At 49.5% G+C, this 19,646-nt stretch overlaps 8 protein-coding genes across 8 annotated transcripts; 4 read left to right on the forward strand and 4 right to left on the reverse strand.

The window, feature by feature from the left end:
* Positions 1 to 134: 134 nt before the first annotated feature.
* Positions 135 to 728, reverse strand: MRS44_011253 (uncharacterized protein; the record flags this gene model as incomplete). The annotated part of the gene is made up of 2 exons (XM_046272650.2): positions 135 to 202; positions 257 to 728. The coding sequence occupies 2 exons, from the start codon at positions 726 to 728 to the stop codon at positions 135 to 137; spliced, it is 540 nt and encodes a 179-aa protein (XP_046135048.2).
* Positions 729 to 2,295: 1,567 nt separating this feature from the next.
* On the reverse strand, positions 2,296 to 4,074 carry MRS44_011254 (uncharacterized protein; the record flags this gene model as incomplete). The annotated part of the gene is made up of 7 exons (XM_046270791.2): positions 2,296 to 2,381; positions 2,431 to 2,736; positions 2,797 to 3,010; positions 3,062 to 3,196; positions 3,247 to 3,454; positions 3,504 to 3,582; positions 3,636 to 4,074. The coding sequence occupies 7 exons, from the start codon at positions 4,072 to 4,074 to the stop codon at positions 2,296 to 2,298; spliced, it is 1,467 nt and encodes a 488-aa protein (XP_046135045.2).
* A 1,006-nt stretch (positions 4,075 to 5,080) lies between these two features.
* Positions 5,081 to 6,559, forward strand: MRS44_011255 (uncharacterized protein; the record flags this gene model as incomplete). Its single annotated transcript, XM_046270829.2, has 1 exon — positions 5,081 to 6,559. The coding sequence occupies one exon, from the start codon at positions 5,081 to 5,083 to the stop codon at positions 6,557 to 6,559; it is 1,479 nt and encodes a 492-aa protein (XP_046135044.2).
* A 1,096-nt stretch (positions 6,560 to 7,655) lies between these two features.
* On the forward strand, positions 7,656 to 9,448 carry MRS44_011256 (uncharacterized protein; the record flags this gene model as incomplete). The annotated part of the gene is made up of 2 exons (XM_046270814.2): positions 7,656 to 9,349; positions 9,445 to 9,448. The coding sequence occupies 2 exons, from the start codon at positions 7,656 to 7,658 to the stop codon at positions 9,446 to 9,448; spliced, it is 1,698 nt and encodes a 565-aa protein (XP_046135043.2).
* A 1,807-nt stretch (positions 9,449 to 11,255) lies between these two features.
* Positions 11,256 to 11,686, forward strand: MRS44_011257 (uncharacterized protein; the record flags this gene model as incomplete). The annotated part of the gene is made up of 2 exons (XM_065619665.1): positions 11,256 to 11,570; positions 11,624 to 11,686. The coding sequence occupies 2 exons, from the start codon at positions 11,256 to 11,258 to the stop codon at positions 11,684 to 11,686; spliced, it is 378 nt and encodes a 125-aa protein (XP_065475737.1).
* Positions 11,687 to 11,993: 307 nt separating this feature from the next.
* MRS44_011258 (uncharacterized protein) lies at positions 11,994 to 13,327 on the reverse strand (the record flags this gene model as incomplete). Its single annotated transcript, XM_065619666.1, has 4 exons — positions 11,994 to 12,166; positions 12,227 to 12,625; positions 12,705 to 13,053; positions 13,118 to 13,327. The coding sequence occupies 4 exons, from the start codon at positions 13,325 to 13,327 to the stop codon at positions 11,994 to 11,996; spliced, it is 1,131 nt and encodes a 376-aa protein (XP_065475738.1).
* Positions 13,328 to 13,687: 360 nt separating this feature from the next.
* On the forward strand, positions 13,688 to 15,088 carry MRS44_011259 (uncharacterized protein; the record flags this gene model as incomplete). The annotated part of the gene is made up of 3 exons (XM_065619667.1): positions 13,688 to 14,084; positions 14,203 to 14,721; positions 14,769 to 15,088. 3 exons carry the CDS (start codon positions 13,688 to 13,690, stop codon positions 15,086 to 15,088), a joined length of 1,236 nt encoding a protein of 411 aa, XP_065475739.1.
* Positions 15,089 to 16,049: 961 nt separating this feature from the next.
* On the reverse strand, positions 16,050 to 17,940 carry MRS44_011260 (uncharacterized protein; the record flags this gene model as incomplete). Its single annotated transcript, XM_065619668.1, has 5 exons — positions 16,050 to 17,111; positions 17,164 to 17,259; positions 17,311 to 17,564; positions 17,616 to 17,712; positions 17,773 to 17,940. 5 exons carry the CDS (start codon positions 17,938 to 17,940, stop codon positions 16,050 to 16,052), a joined length of 1,677 nt encoding a protein of 558 aa, XP_065475740.1.
* Positions 17,941 to 19,646: the final 1,706 nt, after the last annotated feature.

Here is a 19,646-nt window from a genome sequence, read left to right on the forward strand (position 1 = left end):
CCCACGAATGGCATCAAAGTAGAATCCTCGATCCCTTCTCTGATACCCTTCATTGGGTGTATAAATCTAAGAGAAAACGTAGAGCAAGAGTACGCAACCCCTTTATGCTGATCCGAGATACTCAAATAGCCTTTCTAACAGCCTTTCGGCTCCCAGCTTTCTGTCTGAAGCACCTCTCCGTTGGGGTCAAATGCTGGAGCAACTAAGGATGTCAAGGTCAGCTTCTTAGACATGCATCAGGCTTGGTTGCTCTTACCTGTAGTGCCAACCAGTGTCCACTTGCCCAAGCTGCGTGCCCTTTGCCACTCTCCCTCTTCAATCACCACTTGCGGCCTTTGTCCTTTGAAGATGTCCGGTCCCATCAGATTCTTCTTCACACAGCTTCCATCGTCATGAGACTGGTAGAGCTCGAGAGGTGCTCCGGCATAATAGTGCCAAACCTCTGCAGCGTCCAACTTGTGCCAAAGAGAGAAGCCTGATTTTCCTTCAAGCAGGTAGTAGATAGCCGTGCTGGCAGAGCGATTGTTGGCTGTGACTGCTGTGTCTCGGAACGTTTCGACAAAATAGCCCTTTTCGGCTGAGGGCTGCATATCAAGCAGCTTGATGACTTCTTTGGCTGAATGGCATTCGGCGAGATTGACGCTGCTCTCTGTCCGTGGCTGGATGTTCTCGGGGACAGCAAAGGCCAAGCAGAGCGGTAGGCCAAGCAATAACAGTGAGAAACGCATGATTGAACTAATGCTGGTTTACAGTAGCTATACGTGAAGAAATACCAATATCGAAACGCAGGAAAGCGATGGAAATAAAACTTTTTGAGAAAATCGCGGGGCTGGAAGAAGAGATCGTCTCTCTTTAATCATGTCGATGACAAATGTCAGCATAATGACGTATTACAGCAATTAGCTGGAGATTACGACGCGACATGGCTGCAGAAACCGAAACTCTCACCGTCGTCAGCGTGTCAGCACCGGCTGCGCCGGATCTGTCTAGTAAGGAGGATTTGGTCTAGTGCAAACCGATGCTGACCATACACTGCTGCGTATATGTGCTTATGCGTCTTGGATTCGAGTACGACTGTGTCTATAATGATATACGCTAGTGAAAGAGTGAGACATCCTGAACGCTTAGAATTATACGTGTTATAACAGATGCCCTGTTACGGTCAACATGAAGCCACAAAAGATAGGTAACTGAATAATTAAGGAGATAAGTCAAGATGTACCTACCTTCATTCGCTGGTTAGTTCTTATAAACCAGGCCTGCATGTAACCCACTAGCCTTCGAATGCATCCATTCACGCTCAATATCACAAATCTCCCTGATTAAACATACGACGTCTTACGCCACTGCTTATTTCTCACCCTTCATTGATGCGCACCTTGGTGGAATCTGTCACCCAAAAAAACAACTGGTGCGCGTTACTTACACGGAACGATTGATGAGATCGGCGTTGCAAACTATTACAGGTGCCAATCTACGCGGAGACAAGACTTCAGGACGGTAAAATCCGTTTCCATTTCCAGAACCGAGCTCTTTCCGCTCCAAGGTGAGCTACTGCCTAGTAAGGGCTGGTTATCCTCGACCTTGAGCTGACCGAGATGGACTGAGCCAAGGGCTGAGGTGTGTCTACTTTGGGATCCGGATCTTGATGGTGTCTTGTATCTGGAAAGAAGTCCCACATCTCAACCCCCTCTTCCCACATAATCTGACTGCCGTCCATCCAGTTGGCGCGAATATCCCCCATCATGCTCTGCAGCCATCAAGAAAGATTAAATACTTGTAGTGGAGCGGTCAAAAAGAAATTAAGAGAGCCGTCGTACCAGAATACACGCTTCAACGGCCATAGAAAGTTCATTCTCACTATTTATTTTAGACAGATTGGTTCCAAGAATCCAATATGGTGTAGTATCATCATATCATAGGCGGCTTCTTGTTATTATATTGGCGTGGTTCCTTCCCGCGAGCCTATACTGCTTATCCTACAGGTCCCCCGAGAGTACAAAAGACGTCACAGGAAGGGCCACTCATGGATCAATAGAAATGGAATCAACAGGCAAGAGGTTACTTCCCAATATCATATCTCGCTTCATACAGCATGAATACCCCGTACTAACAACGCCTTAAGCTACGCTCTCTTCATCTACTGAGTAGGCACTCAGCCATGCTGTTATCTCCTTTCAGTTTCCCATATGTACTCGTCCCCAGAGTATCGTCATCGATCGCAACGATCATTATACAGTACCCGTCTGGCCATTAATAACAAACCCATCAAGTTTGCTGCTGGGTTTTCAAAACCTAGAAGGAACCCCAGTAATGCTTATCGTAATCGCCATTGGGCTTCCAGAGAGCAGCCGGCGTATAGACAGGAATAGGCACATCAGCTATATTAATGTTAGCGTTACTCCATAACAGTACTTATGACCGACTCACTTCCGTATCCTGTGCTTGCTGCAGCCCAAGTGGGAAACGACGGAGTAGTCCAGCCTGAAGGCGTTGCTGTGACCGTGTAGGTGCTAGTATAGGGCGTAGGTGACTGGCCAGAAGCAAGCGACTTAACCCTATCTGCCTCTCCGTATGAGTCATCGCTATGACCATAGACGTTGCTGATCTTATTAACGACAGAGGTTCCAGATTCGGTCCAAATGCTGAAGTCCTCAACTGTTACGTTGGTGGCAAATGACAAGTCGTTGGCAACCAAAAACAGGGGAGGTCGTTTTGCTCCATCAGCGACGGATCCTGAGTGCGTAGTTAATAGTCAGCTTACAACCCTTTTGACAATTTTGTGGCATCACATACCGGAAAAGTTTTTAAAGATAAGATTGCTCAAAGCCACAGCTCCTGTATCGGGCTCAAAGGTATTCTGCCAGTACTGGTTGATATCTAGACCATAAAGGGATGCCTTGGATCGGAAGTTCTCAAAGGTTATGTTGGTGACATGACCAGAGCCTCCTGGATATGTCTTGATGAAAGCTATGTTATTGCCCTGGATGATGTTGATGTTCCTCGCGTGCTACGACGGTAAGACAATATTCGATAACATACCAAGTGAGAAATTGCTTACTATGTTGGCGATAGATGCAGACACGTTAAGACTGCCAATCGAGATACCAGAACCAGCTTGGTTACAAACCAGATTCTCAATGAGTGCATGGTTGGAAGGGCTCTTGACAGATACACACTCGTCTCGGTTGGTAACCTATCATGATGAGCGCCCTGAACTTCTTGTCTGAAGGAAGAAATACTCACTTCAATGTCGTGGACCCAGTAGTTTGTACCAACAACGTCAACTCCGTCGTAGGAGCCCAAGTTAGCTCCGCGGATGGTCAGATGGTACACCTCGAGGTTTTGGGCAAAGTCAAAGACGATGTGAAACTTGGGGCTGTCAACGAGGATGATATCGTGGACAGCAGTGTCGATGGGTGAAATGAGCCTGACAAGCCTTGGGCGGAACGTGCTTGAGTAGATGTGAGTTTTAGGCCTTTGGAGTCGATAAGGGGGCATACTCTGCTAGGTTTCTATAGATATATCCCTGGCCTTGAATGGCTCCCTTTCCATTACTGGAGTAGAACTCAAAGTCGACGGCTAGGAAGGCTGGTTAGAAGGCGGAAAATAAAGCCCAGAGATGAGGTACTTACGGTTGATAATGGTGAGTCCGTTCTGCAAGAACTGGCCGTCACCTTCACCATTGATAGTTGCGTTCAGCGGCCCGACTCCCGCGCGTCCTTGCAATATCAACTCACGATCGACAGTCCAATTACCACCATAAGCAAGCGTGATAAGGCCATCAAGCTGGAATGCCCAATTTGTGCCGTTCGAAAGCACGACAGAGCGCTTGATCAAGTAGCTTCCATCAGGCACAATGAGGCGGCTTCCGGGATGAGGAAGAACACAAGTCTTGAAGGCTTTCTCAATAGAGTCTGCCACATCAGTCGAGTTGTCGTTGACAGCTCCATAGTCTAGAATGCTGCACTGGCGTGTCTTCTGTGACAAGGCCGTTGTTGGACCGACGGGACCAATTAGTTGGGCGTTTGCCCAAAGGGCTGAGAGCAAAGAGGTAATGAGAAACGCTTTCATATTCAAGACGAAAATTGATGTTGCATTTTAATTATCATTCTGAGCCACGGTTTCAATTATATAGTCATCTCGACATTTCCACCTACTTGTCCTCATATTGACCTGACTGTCCACATCCTTTCATTGAGGAACCACGATTGACAAGTTCACGATGATCACGACATGCGCTTGTTTGCCTACTCCCCTTCGAGATGATAAGAACTTGCCGATATTGCCGGTGAGAATTCCTTTTTGGGAATGTCTTTGAGTTGCTACTGGACGCCGACAAGGATCCTTTGATAGCGTCTAAACGCCACAGCAAACAGTAATGATGCCATCTCGGGCCCTCGCACTCGCCCGACACTAGATCCTGCTACTAGCATCTTGTTGCCCTCCATAAGGACGACCCGACAGTGTAGGAAGGAGACATGATGTATCGGTACATGAACTGAAGTTACGAAATCACTCTTAGACCTGCCGCTAATGCGCACTTCAGTCCCGGCGATGACAGGGTCCAACGGTCGGACCGAAATTTCCATTGTGTTATTTCTATTAACTTGTTCTGAATCCCCTACCCCTGGCCTCGCGAAGCCGTTTTCACCAAGAAAAGCTGGCCTCGGTTACAGCCGTGTTATCTCCAACGATGCTAAGGATGTCGCAATCCTCAACTTCCCTCCTACTGGTGCGCTTCATCGATAGCTGCCGACGGGCCGGTTCCACTCCCAGTAGAAGTTGGAGTGACATACACGAATAGTTACGAGTTGAAGCGAGATTCATAATCACGGATATCCGGCACGTTTAAACGTGGATTGCGCATCGCATCAATATTTGTCTAAAAGGTGAACTAGGACACTCCTGTGGCGACATATTCTTGTTCATCACGCAATCACTAACGATAGGCCGATCTGTGCATCGAGAGTGAATTTCTAGCCCAAGGTCATGAGCTTCTAGGACATAATCTCGCCTGCTTTTCACCACAGTCTAACTCCCAAAGTTGATCGTCAGCGTTTGGTCCCTATCATTCAATATGGCGGCGAAGAATGTCCTGCTGCTGGTTGCTGACGACCTCGGTAAACAGCTGGGCTGCTACGGAAATCCCTACACCAAGACTCCCAACATCGACAAGCTTGCCTCTGAGGGTGTCAGATTTGACAACGCCTTCGCCAGCACTGCTTCGTGTAGCGGCAGTCGCTCCACCATCTACACTGGGCTGCACACTCACCAAAACGGACAATATGGCCTCAACAGTGGAAAACACCATTTCATGACTTTTGATCACGTCGAGTCTGGTCCTGCTCTCTTAGCCAAAAACGGAGTTAGAACTGGTATTATTGGCAAAATTCACGTGGGGCCCGATGCTGTCTACCCATGGGAATGGCGAGCTGAGAGTCTGACAAGGGATGTTTGGTGGTCTGCTCAGCGAGCCAAGGAATTCTTTGAGGCTTCTCAGAAAGACGGCAGACCATTTGTGTTGACCGTCGGATATCACGATCCTCATCGAGACCGCACTCGTGGGGGCTTTGGCAACGATGAGCCTGTCCATGATCGGATCCAAAGTGTCAAGTACCGTCCTGAAGATATGGTTGTTCCTGAGTTTCTATCGGATACCCCTGGAGCCAGACAGGAGTTAGCAGAATACGCCGAGGCTATTGGCCGCTTGGATCAGGGAATCGGCTTTATCCTCAAGGAACTGGAAGTTGCTGGGTTTGCGAAGAACACACTCGTCATCTTTATGAGTGACAACGGACCTCCGTTTATGAACTCAAAGACGACTTTGTACGATGCAGGAGTTCGATTGCCGCTTATCATACGGCAGCCAGGCTCCAACTCTTCTGTCAACACAAACCTAGTGTCATACGTCGATATCCTACCTACCATCCTGGACTGGACATTGGGTCAAGCTTCACAAGAAGCCAAGAAACAGCTATCTGGCCGCTCGTTTCTCCAAGTTCTCCATGAAGTCAAGGATCTTGCCGATTGGGACCACGTCTTTGGATCTCACACCTTTCATGAATCAACCAACTACTGGCCTACTCGTTTCATCCGAACCCGTCGATACAAGTACCACCGCAACATTGCATGGAGATTGGATTTCCCATTCGCAAACGATATTTATGGATCGTTGACTTGGGAAGATATTAGGAACGCAGAAGAGAGTCCAAAGAAGATTGGGCAGAGGAACCTGAAAGACTACTTTTTTCGCCCACCCGAAGAACTCTATGACTTGGAAAATGACCCTCAAGAAGTTACCAACCTAGCCAAGAGTCCTGGCCATCGAGAGATATTGGAAGAGCTGAGGAGCAGGCTGGAAGATTGGCAGCGAAGGACAAACGACCCTTGGCTTTATCGGGACGGAATCTCTATTCTGCTGAACAAGCATCATCTTGATGCCGGCTTGGAAGTCCCAGACAAGTGGGATCTGGATATCGAGCATCCCGAGACAAACAGAGATGATGTACCGAAGTACAAGAACTTGCCTTTTGGCATAGCTGGAGCTAGAGATTAGTTTTTCCTGCATTTATCGAATCACTGAACATCATTCTCACATACATCGCTAAGGGGTGCTTCATCCTAGAAGCACATCTTCTAGAACAGCCAAACTATGGCACAATGGTTAGTGTACCTGTATTAAAGATTGAAGACCTATATCATACGGTACACTGCGCCTGTGTTGCCTCTATGTAAAGTTCCACTCATCCAGGAATGCAAAGCTTTGTACAACATCAAGACTCACTGACATTTTCTTCTAACCATTCTGTCCACATTGAGCCAGTCAGCCGCGGGCAGCTATGGGCATGCATGAAGATGATCAGCCTTGCTTAACACGTCAAGGGCGCTACGTACGGGACTCGGCCATCGGGGAGTCGGGGGTTGAATTCTACCCTGGCGATAATTATGGATCTTAACCAGCTCAGGCTTGGTTCGCGGCGGATGTTCCCTATCTCCGATGCGTGCCTAACATCCAGAAAGCTCCGGTGGGATGTCTCATTGGCGGAATATTTCTTCTGTTCTAAACGCTAAGAGGTGCTTGATCATCAGAATGGCGAAATTTATGCTTCTAGACACGTGCAAGCCTTATGTATACCCAAATAAACGATCCCAGAAAGGACCCAAAAGGTTCCTAGAAACCTGTATCTCTACAACAGCCCTACATCCGAAGGTTGACTCCAAAAAGATGTACATCCTCGGAGCGTGATTCCAGATGCGGAAACGAGCGTTGGGGGTAGCTAGCTACCTAGTGGAACCTCATCCACCCCCATGATGTCGTGATAGCTTTTCGGATCATCGGTGCCGAGCACTAAGAAACAGCAACCTTGAATTGGTGGCTTTCATTTAGCCTAGGGACCGGCTGCAGACTGACAGCGGCAGTAGCACCACTTAGAATGGTCACATCATCTGTACGCCGTAGCACGTTGAAGTGAGGCTCTTTATCTTTGCAGAGCAGGCTTAGCAACATGTGTAAGTCGATTCACACAGGTGGTTGAAGAGACGTATATAACGAAAGGCATGATTGCTTTTCGAGATAATGAACAGCAAGCTCATTTCTTACTTCAATCAACTTTTGAGTCACTATTACAGCCATCAGAGGCTTGCGGTCCACAATGAGTGACCCAAATCATGTTACTGAGGTCTCCAAGACGCCATCTTTCACAGTCGATGCTTCCAAAGACGCATGGACCGATCTAGCGGAACCTCAAGACACCAGCAGAAACATCGGCTTCTGGGAGGCGCTGACCCGTCACAACAAGCCTGCCGATCTCGACGCCATCGCCACTGAGCGAAGCGTTTTTGACGATCCCGACCTCGCACCGTTTTATCAGCCGCCTCCTGAGTATGAAAACTTTCATCGCTTCGACCCAAGCGAGAGATGGACATATCGCGAGGAACAATCTGTTCGGCGAAAGACGGACCTCAAGATTTTTATCTGGATTCTTGTCATGTTCTTTGGTCTCAACATCGATCGAGGCAATCTCGGCAATGCTGCTGCTGATAATCTGCTCGACGATCTCAACATCAACACCAACGACTACAACAACGCGCAGAATATGTACCGCGTTGGCTTTCTTATTGCAGAAATTCCATCTCAGATGGTAGGCAAGTGGCTTGGCCCAGATCGCTGGATCCCTGTACAGATCATCCTCTGGAGTTTTGCTTCTGGTGGACAATTCTTTATGCACAACCGCGCAGGCTTTTTCGCCTGTCGATTCTTTATTGGACTCTTCATGGGTGGTTTCATCCCTGATTCCATTCTGTACCTCTCTTACTTCTACAAGAAGACCGAGATGCCCATCCGCCTTGCTTTGTTCTGGTTTGTCGACTCTATGTCTGGAGTCGTTGCCTCGTTCATGGCCTATGGCATCCTGCACATGCGTGGCGTTGCTGGTAGAGCAGGCTGGAGATGGCTGTTTCTCTTGGAAGCCCTGATCAGTCTGGTCATCGGTGTCCTGAGCTTTCTCTTCCTCGTCCCTGGACCTACACAAACCAAGACGTGGTGGAACCCTGCGGGCTACTATACCGAACGCGAAGAGAAGATCATCGTCAATCGTGTCCTTCGTGACGATCCATCCAAGTCTGGCATGCATAACCGAGAGCCAATTACAGCTGGCATGCTTTGGAAGAGTCTGAAGGACTACGATCTGTGGCCTGTCTACGCCATTGGCATCCTATTCGAGATTCCTACTTCACCTCCAAAGACCTACCTCACTCTGTCTCTGAAGGCTCTCGGTTTTAGCACTTTCAACACGACTCTTCTCACAATTCCTGCAACCGTCTTTGCGGCTATCAACATGCTCTGGATCACTTTTCTCACTGAAAAGTTCCACCAGATCGCCTTGTTTGGTCTACTTGCTCAACTCTGGGTCCTGCCTCTGCTCATCGTCGAGTACACCTCGGTCCAGAGCCTCTCTCACTGGGCTCAATACGCCCTGGCCTTTCTCATTATTGGTCAGCCATCCGTCCATGCAGCTCAAGTAGGCTGGTGCTCTCGACTTTCCAACTCGGTTCGAACTCGAGCAATCAGCGCTGCGTTGTACAACATCACGATCCAATTGTCCGGAATCGCATCTTCCAACATTTACCGTGAGGACGATAAGCCCCTTTATCACCGCGGAAACAAGAACTTGGTAGCCATCACTGTCGGAACAATCTTCGCGTATGCCTTTGCTAAGGGATACTATACTTACCGCAATAAGTCTAAGAGGAGCAAGTGGAATAGCCTGTCGACGCAGGAGAAGGCAAACTATCTGAACAACACGAATGATCAGGGCAATAAGCGCTTGGACTTTTTCTTTGATAGGTAAGTCAACTGTCTCCTTCGCGCCTCTGACTGCCGCGATACACTCATGACATAACTACCCCCATCCTATCTGATTAAAAGCTAAAATACAATAGTTAAGTAGGGGCATTAGTTGGTGTGGTGGCTTTACAAGAATGGCGCTTGTGGGTAGGGGGGTCTTGACAGCTTTAAGCTCTTGCAGGGCCTTCTACATGTCGTTGCCTGGTTTGTGGGTCCTAGAGGTATGAGAATTAGTCAAAGAATTATTAGGATCAAGAACTTTGCCTTGTTTTGGGATCCGAAAGACCTTCCTTATGCTTGCTTTCGTAGACAGCATTACGTGACACTATTATACGCCATGAGGATATGTGGCCGCTATTTGCTATGCAGCCCATGAACAGTTGACCCTGAGCCTCGATACAAAACGAAACCACGGCAAACATGCTCTGTGTCGCTTGGAGAAGCACAGAAGCTCCCACGGCCGGTCATACTCTACTTAGCTGTTCAGTAACACGAGAAACAAGACGAGACAAAGACGGCCACATGTTGCTACATAATTGGTGGCTGATCTCCAACATATTATGAAAATGACAACAGGCCGTGCCGTTTCCACTCGATAGATGAAATGTAGCTAGCCAACCTTTTCAAGGAGCATGTCTCATAACCTCACTATGATCTTGTCTCTACGATCCTATCCAAGTACCGGATCCTAAGGGCTCGGGACAGATGCACCATATCTCCGAGATCTACCGGGACCCCTCAGTCTTGTTTTCGGGTTCCTAGCGCCCTTCGCCCACTACCAACTCTTTTCTGTCTCAAGAGGGGAAGTTGCACGTAGACACGGCAACGGGGACCCCCCGTGCCACCACACTGTACTCCGTACCACCTACACCAGGTGTCACCCGTTGCTCATGGTTGCCAAGTGAATGGCCACAAGGGACACTCCGAGATGCGAAGCATCGGAACCTCGGGGCGGCAGTTTCGGATCTTCGTTGAGGTCCATCTCATGGTTGTATCTGAGTTGTTGTGCGGCAGATGCCCATATGTGAGTGAAGTTGTCATTGTGCTACCTTGCGGCGGGGGCTGTCACACCTTTAAACTGCTGTGACTCAGGAGGTTGGAAAGTCATGATGTCGTCCCGGATGCCTGTACTCCGATGAGGGGACGCGGGACGTCTGCCGAGTTCCACTGCATCTTCTCTCTTTTGAACTTTCACGGTGCGAGTGCAATCCTCTAGAGTGTGGGGGCTACCTAGTGACTTGCCATACTTTGGCGTGGGACAAGTGGTTCACTGTTCGTTGACCCAGAGAGAATGAAGTCCACGAGCAAGGGGTAGGTTGAAACCCCTCGTCTAGGAAGCCAACTCTGAGTCAGTCTCAGAGATATGGTTTCGATTCAAGGCAGCCAGTGATAACCTACTCTTAGCCATACTCACTCTGATCTTTTTCTCTCATAAGAGCACAAGTCTCAGAAATCGATGGTTCTGATTCAAAGTTACGAAAAACGGCGACTTGCAGTTGTCTCTGTGTCACATCCGCCGAGCCACCGCACAGCATGTCGTGCCCGCCACATGTGGATAACCCCTCTCCATCTTGTTCGAGGGAATGTCTTATTGCTACTTCCTTCTTTGTGTGTCTGCCTCGAACTTTTGATTCAGAACGACAATAGCTGCACTGCGGGGTCGGATACACACTTCGGTCCGAATGTCTTCGGGCTCTTGCCTTTTCGCAACCAACTTGGCTTGCTCGAGGACGCCGACCATATACACAGGAATCAGTCCGGAACGATGGTTCCGAGACATAGAGGTGTATCGTCTTTCTAGCGAGCTTCAGTAGTATATATAGTCATCTCCATCAGTCCTGTGAGTTTACACTCTTCACAGCTCCATCATCTCATCAAGCAAACCACTTGCCCACCAATATTCATCATGAAGTTCTCCACTGCTGCTATTCTCAGCCTCGCCACCGGCGCCATTGCCATGCCATGGTCTACCCAGCCTCGAAACTCTCATGGCGAGATCACGTTAGTCCCTCACCTTCTCTTCCCCATGGCCATGTCACCGCTTCTCAGACAGCCTTCGCCAGGACTTGTTGGCATGACTTATTATTCTGTCTCAGAGCTAACAAACTTGTTTAGCCTTCGAGTCAAGGTCGGCGAGTCGCCTGCGAAGGCCCGGCTGGCCAAGACTGATATTTGCTGGCTTCTTTGCGCCTCGGATGAGATTCAATGCCCCGAGGGATGGGTATGACATTTCATGACTACTTCTATTAGGTTACACCGCTAACAAGTATGAAGTATGCCAGCCAGCAGGGTGAATGCTGGACTTGCTGCCGAGGCTCCGGGGACCTCGGCCTGTGAGGTGATGCTCTCTGTGCTTGCGCGAATGCGCTCCGCAGCTCTTCTCAATGGGAACAGAGAGAAGCGGCAGTTTTATCATGGCTCTGTCACTCATTTTTGCTGTAGCCATGGGGATGGGAAATCACAGGAGCTGGGCACTGCTGGCACCAATGTCCCTCCTCAGCTTGTAGTAGGCATAGGTCCTCTTCTCTGCAAGTGACTATCACTTGCCAGCTCTTTACACTCATTTGACAAACAGTTCTGATAGTTCAGACGGATCAATATCGTTTACAAAGTATAAATCCAGAACTATCTTCAACTAATTATCCTATCCATCCTGCGTAGGTGGACCAACGTAATTCTCATAGCCCCAAGCCCAGTAGCAAATCCCGGACACGACGACAGCAAATACGAAAACAACAGGAGCGTAATTTACTGTAGAGGCCGTGACAGGAATCGACGCAGGCATGCAGAATAAGGGTATGACAAGCAATGTCCACCCTGAAAGAGTTAGCAGTGGCACATCGGGAAATAAGGAGATAAGGAGGAGCTATAACGTACCAATCGCGATGACATTGGAGATGGTTCCCAAAGCTCCAAGGTAGAATCGACCTTTTTGGACTTGCTTCCGACCCGTAAAAAGATTAATGGCGATGGGGGAAGCATAGGCAACAGTCAGGCAGATCACGCCCACACCCGAGAAAGCATTAAAGGCGGTGGTGTTGCCAAAGAAAATTAGTCCCAGGGCCAGCCCAACGACCATGCTAAGCATCATAGCGTTGAGGGGGATGTTATCGAGACGATGGTTAACTTTGACCCACCATCTAGACTGAGGGATGGCGCCGTCTCGGGCAAAGGCGAATACACATCGAGACGTGGCAGTCGTGCAATCGATGCCACATATGACCAGTAAAACCAATAGCGGGACGAGCAGAGCAAAGGCACCTCCAGAAGACCCAACTGCAGATTTTATAATAACTGGTACGGGTTGGCCAGAAGCCAGTTGGAGAAGCCCATGGATATCAGGTAGGACGAATACCAGGGGGATTAGAAATAGAAGGCCGGCAAAAGTATTGATAAAGATTGTCGCCACCATCGCGCGTGGAACTTGAATCGAGGGGTTCTGCACCTCTTCGCACATTGTATACCAGTGTTAGTGCCAAGTCTTCTGCGGTTGAGGGTACTGACGAGATGATCATCCCGGTCGAGGATGTAGCGTAGCCGGCGTGTAGGAGGCCAACGCAAAAGGACCAACCATCAGACCATCCCGACGAGGCCTTAAAGTGCGTAAACACATATTCAGCATCGTGTCGGCCATTCTTTGCAATGGCCAAGATGGTTACAGCAAGACAAACCATCCCGATTAGGGTCCAGAAGATTGCAGCTGTCTTTAAAATCGAGTTAGTATGGTAAATACAAGCAATATAGATGCTGCATTGCTAAGGGACTCACATCTATCCAGGGAAGCCATTTATTACCAAGAGCAGATACAGCGTTAGTAAGTAGAGTGATTCCTAGAAAGATGAGGTAAACTTGATATGCCGTGCCTTCAAGAATGCCAACGCCCGGTTCTCGTTCAAAAATATTAATACATGCGATAAAGAACTGAGATGCGACAAAGTTTACTGAAAGTGTGATGGAAATGTTGCCGACTAGATACATCCAGCCACAGACCCCAAAAGCTTATTTCTAATCAACACTTATCTCTCCAAGCTTCACAGCCCAGGCCAAAATAAGAACTTATCCAACAACAACCCCTGCCCCAGCTGCCAAGGGGAATCTGGGGTCCAATGATAGCAGCCATATATAATCGATGGTTGGATTTTTAGTTTCGAGCTTGGGACAAATCCTTGCGACACCCCGGAGAGAGCACCTCGTACTCCGTCCTCTAGCAAACATTTTCAGGATTAACGAACCTGGGGTCAGTTACCTTGGTATCACCGATAAGGGAGTCGTGTTATTATCCATATCCTTCCCAAGGACCAGGGCTGGATCATATCATAGACAGTCTGACCCTATACCATGCTTCTTGGACAGGAGACTACCACGACGTTGCGGGAAACGATTGATGCCTACACCCAAAGACCAAATGGCATTCCTGGCTTGGTCTATATTGTCGTTGACCGAGACGGTCGCCACGTCTTTGCCTATGTCTCTGGCAAACGCGGCTCAGGCCAGCTGGAAGACATGACTCTGGACACCACCTTTTGGATTGCATCGTGTACCAAGCTTGTGACAACGATTGCAGCCATGCAGTTGGTCGAATCTGGAAAGGTTCGTCTGGATAGGGAAGAGGACATTCAGCTCATCCTTCCAGAACTATCACGAATTTCGGTTGTTGAAGAGGGCGCAGATGGGGCGCTGAAGCTCGTTGATCAACAACGTAAAATCACGTTGAGGATGCTTCTGACACACACCGGTGAGGGCTGTCCTATCCCTTTCCTTTCCTCGCTTGATGCAAGCACATCCCATTCCTCAGCCTTCTGCCAAAACTTAGGCTATTTTCTCGCCAAGCTGACTCTTTGCGCACATCGCAGCCGGGTTCGGATACAGCTTCTCTAACCGAAAGCTCAAGAAGTGGTTTGAGCCTGTCGGTATTAACGAGTTCGACGACCAAGATCACGACGTATACACACAATCTCTCGTCAACCAGCCTGGAAGCGCTTGGGAGTATGGTATCGGCATTGGTTGGGCTGGCCGCCTGGTTGAGCGCATGTCCAGCCTCTCTCTGGATGACTATTGCCGACTACACATTTTTGAACCCCTCGGGATTCAAAGAATGACATTTTTTCCAACAGCGGAGATGAAAGAAAACTTGGCGTACCTTCACCGGAGAAACGAAGACGGGTCAATTCAACTGTCCGAGCATGGACATCTTATGCGAAGGCCGCTGCTACTATCAACACCCAGCCAAGTACAAGCTACTTCGAACTCAGGAGGAGCAGGTCTGTTCAGTAGCTGCATCGAGTATTGTAAAATCATCGCAATGCTTTTGAATCAGGGGAAAGACCCCGTGTGTTCTAATCAAGTCCTCCGAGAAGATACCGTCAAAGGTGGTACGGCCCGTCTCTTGACAAATGCACGATGCTGATATACCGAATAGAAATGTTCTCGAACCAGATTCCTCAGTTTCCAGACTTTGCTCGCAATCAAGAACCAGTATGCAAGCCCAGTCTGATGAACGACGACAGCGAGCTCTATCCACAGCCCGGAAATCCGCCTCAAGGCTGGGGTCTCTCGTTCTTCTCGCTCCTTCAGCCAGATCCTACCGGCCGCGCCGCAGGCACAGCGTGGTGGAGCGGCCTTGCCAATCTGATTTGGTGGGCAGACGTAGAAACCGGCATTGGTGGGATGCTTGCAACACAGATATTACCCTATGGTGGTAAGCGAGAAAGGAGGACCATTACAGGGAAGAAGGGCTAACAAATCTCCAGATTCGCAGGTTTTTCAATGTCAAGCTGACGTAGAGCGAAAGATTTATGCCCATTTGGTAAAGGAGTAAGGCTCTGAGGGGTACACTCGGCAGAGCAAGCCGAGCAGCGTTGCTCTAGGCACTTTGTGGCTTCCAGCATCGATAACCTGGGTACAGTCTCGGACGAGAATTTGGCCCTTTGTTGGATGGAGGCAAGAGAAGACCAAACCCGAAGCTAAGATTCTGGATGACATCTAGGGGCGCAGCCCCCTTGCTCATTGCTGCGGGCGGAACTAGAATGGTCGACGAGGGAAACGGTCCAGGCTGTTAGAGGTTTGCCCCTTGTAAGAAAGGGCTCAGTCAGACAGCTAGTGCGCGTAATCAATTGCTCCAGCTGAGATCAATACCCAATCTCCTGCCCTGTGGCGTAGTGTCATGGGTGCCCGTTTCACAGGCCGATCTAAACACACAGAATGATGCGCGTGAAGGGTTGCCCCTGATGCAATCTTCCAATGAAAGCACTGGGTGGTTGCCTACCCTGCGCCCTCAACTGTCTTGATGCACGACCACCAAGGTCCTTGGACCAAGGCCACTTCCGTCCCACAGCTGCTTCATGATCACCCCCATTCTGAGACTGCCTCTGTCCTAGAACCTTGGACATGGGAGCTGGGCCATGTTCAACGGGCCTCGAACAAAGGGGGGTGCTATGCTATTTATAAAGGTAAGCCAACATGCCGGATGGGGCCCTATACATGCGTACTTGGTAGATGCCTTCAAAGGTGGTCACGTGGGTCATAGCACAGCCGTTACATTGGCCTCTCCAAATATGAACAACCTCATCTGGGTGAATGAATGCAGTTATAAGATCAATAATTAGGTTCTAATGTGATAGAAAAGTGATAGAAAGAGTGCCTAGAAGTCGAAAGAAGAAGAAGGCTTTCAATTACATGGTCTCTATAGCTCTCACCCCACTCATTCGTACATTCTCATGTAGGGAACGTGAACCATGGGATAATGAGTGTCATGAGGTCCGAAGTTACACTTCCAGTAGACCCGGTGCGAGTTGGATAACTTGCTCAGACCCGAGCTCTTGTACGGAGTCTTGGTGATCCTTGTGCAGGGCATGTCCATGTGCAGGGTTGTCCATCGCTGGTAAGGCGTGGTGCCAGTCTCCATTCTCCAGCGTCCGTTTGTGAGAGTAAAGTCCTTGAGCTGACTGTCGACGGCCCGGATCAGCCAGAAGTAGACCTTGACGGCCTCGGCTAGGGCGTTGTTCATGTTGCCCTGGATGGAAATGAGCCCATTGCGCACATACACACCGTATTGGTCGTTGCCAAACTCTTCTTGGTGATCCTTCTCCCAGTCAATCTCCAGCATGCTGGTGATCATGTTATGGAGATTCTCTGAATCGGCAAGATATTCGCTGACAAACGACTTCAGAGGGCCAAGCTCAGTGGTGACCTTTTTGGCAGTGGTTGGCATTCCCTGCACGACGGGCATGAACTTGAAAACGTCCTTGGCCACTTTGATCTCGTTGTTCTGGATCCTGTAGACCATTTCATTGGCTGTTGGGACCTTGGCCCAGTTTGACCTGAGCGTGTTGACGTCACCCAGTAGACCAGTGACTTTCGCGTTGAGGGGGAGAAGGAGTTGCTTAGCCGCGAGGAGTTGGTAAGTCATACTCATCACATTGTCGACATTGCCCATGAACTTTTGAATATGGAAGCGATTGCCCTCGCAGTAGTTGAGCTCGCCGCAAATGTAGTATCTGTAGTTGTTGAGGGTTGACTGGATGTCGTAGAAGGCTTTATTGACGTCGTCTGTTTGGTCCAGAACGTAACCAGTGGACTTTTCAAGCAGACCGAGATTATCCCTCCAGCGATTCAGGACGGGGATGATGGGGCCGAGGAGGATTCGGTATGTGGCGATGAGGTAGTTGTTGAAGACGGCGTAAATCAAGTTGGAGTCGCAGACGCCCGTAACGCGGCAGGGATGGATCACGGCAATCATGGCCCGGAAAGTCGGAAGCTCCAGCTGGACTCCTGTTAGCGACCGAATGTCCTAGACGAGGGGTAGAGATACATACATCAGCGCCAAGAGCGACAGTCCAGCCGTTTGCCTTGAGTTTGTTCACGGTGGACACCCTGTTGTGCCCATACTTGAGACCTCCATTGGTGTTGCACTAGACTATATCAGCAAGAAGGTATTGGAGAGAGAGAATAGAGAGCCATACCTTTTGCAAATCCTGGGCCTGGTCGAGGTAGTAGTTGTTGGCCAAATCAAAGTTACCCGCCGAAGAAGACGTAAACTTGCCCTGGTTGTTCAAGGTGCGCAGCTTGTTGAAGCAGTTGCAGATGGGATCCCTCGCCTTGAGGAACTTGTCGCCGAGGGTCTTGCCGAGGACTTGACGGATCTTATTGCAGACGTTGATCTTGACGTATGTGATTTGGAGGCTCGTAGGGACGTTCTTGTAATAGACATCCACGCCTACAAGTGTGAGCATGCGGTTGCTAATGTGGTTGGAGAGGTCGGTCTTACCTTTCACGCATTGGGTTTTTTTGCATGTCTTGGGCTTTGTCTTTGTGCCACAGTTGACGTTGATCGTCTTCTTGGTCTTGCACGGGTTGTTCTGTCCCTTGGGCATTAGCAGACGCTCCTCGTATCTTCAATGCCCCGCTACGTTAAAAAGACATACCTTTGTGAACTTCTTTTTCGTCGTAATGACCTTGAAGCCGTTGGGTACCGTGATAGTCGCCTTGCAGCCCGAGTTGGCGCTACCGGTGCAGATATCGTTCAAACTGCTCTGCGCGGAGACGACATCCCCGAGCAGCATCAAGGGCATCAAAACAAGTGAGAACTTCATCTTGCTGGTAACTGTCTGAAGATGTTGAGAACTTGCCGTACCACTTTGCAAAAAATCTCAGGGACAACTCAAGTCTTATCCCCAAGCGAGGTAGCCACCAGATCCAGCGAGCTGAACATCGTGGCGCGTCTAGCACGCCGCCACGATAAGCACAGAATCGATAGTCTCCCAATGGCCGACCAGCCCTGTAAGGCGGAATACGCACACAAGAGGGAACATCAAGCGAAGCGAGGGCTGCTAGAGATTAATGGCGTTTTAACCACCAGTCTAGACACAGGTTCCTGGCCCCTGGACACCGCCACAGCTGCTTTTGGTCCCCGAGAAGCTAGAAAAGGGAGCAAAAACGGTGGTCATGCTCCGGTGAACAAAAGCTTGGCAGCGTCAAATGCCAAGACGGCTGAGGGTCTATCCAGGGCCGAGACCACAACTACCGTGCCGTCGAGACCCTCATTCAGCTGGCCATGCTCCCTTTAAACACAGAAATCACCGCGTGATGCGCATAGCTGAAAACTTTGAAGCGATAATAAGCATAATAAGCTTAAAAACAAACCCATGACACACGGCGGAATCGACTCGCCTCCGCCTTTTTGTCCCCCTTTGCTAGGGCAAGCCACATGCTTCGTGGCTGAACCGGACTTTGTTAAGCGCCTAACCGAGGATGAAGATAATTTCCGAATTTTTCTGGTCTCCTGTTTCACGATGTGTCTCTCGGCCGATGAACAAATAAACTTCGTGTGTTGGTTTGCGCCGGTTTGAAGGTTCCCGGGTTTGTGGAAAGTGCACATCTGACATAGCCCCTGTCGATTGGCTGCGGCGTGTGCCTTGCGTTGCTGTCAATGGGGAGACTCCGTGCTCTGTACGAGTCGCCGGATTGGGTATTCTGCTCATGGTGGTGTGCTGCGTACTATGCAGCAGGTGATGGTAAGCTGCAGCGATAGAGCAGCCCTCTTTAAGGGCTGTTACACTAACCTCATCCATCTTGCAGACATGCGCTCGCAAATCGCCCTGTGAAGGGCATCGAGTTGAGGGAAGGAAGAAAAGTAAGCCACGGCGCAGCGTTATGGGTGTCTCACTTTCTGAGTGATATGACTCAAGTGTCAACCCAATGTTGCACCGACTGGAATGCAACTTGCATAAAACCGCACCCAGACGGTGGAGAGTGGAAACAGCTTCTCCCTGAAAGGCAAGCCAGCAGCTGAACACTTCATCCTCTACACTTCTCCACCACACTCAGTGACAAGGCATACTTTGAATCTTTCTCGGATCGAGCGTGGGTGCTTCCAAACCTTAATGTCTGTCTGATAGCGGACATTTGAATCGTTTCCGCTGACCCAGTTCCTCCAAGTCTCCACGACATCCCTGCAGATTCGACCGTGTCTGGGGAACAGAGATGCGCTAGTATCCTCACTGGAGACCTCTCCGCTAAGCTCGGCACTCGGTTAGAAAACGGGGCAGTCTAGACTCGCAGCCTGGGTCTTGTGGCTGGGCCAGGTTTGGTGTTTTTCGTCCCCCACTTGGGAATCTTGATCGGGCAAAATGAGCTTCTTACTTCATTGTCGAGAGGATCACAAGGCCCGAGACAGCTTATAACTCTGAAACACTAACGTCAATCATCCAGCTCAGACAGTTGGTAGATACTCTACCACCATGCTTCTTACTCCTTCCACAGTCACAAGAGTCAAGAGTCGTGCTCAGGTACTTTGTGC

The sequence above is a fragment of the Fusarium solani genome (genome assembly GCF_023522795.1).
Source record: "Fusarium solani strain SB1 chromosome Unknown bctg00000007, whole genome shotgun sequence".
In the NCBI taxonomy this organism is placed as follows: domain Eukaryota; kingdom Fungi; phylum Ascomycota; class Sordariomycetes; order Hypocreales; family Nectriaceae; genus Fusarium; species Fusarium solani.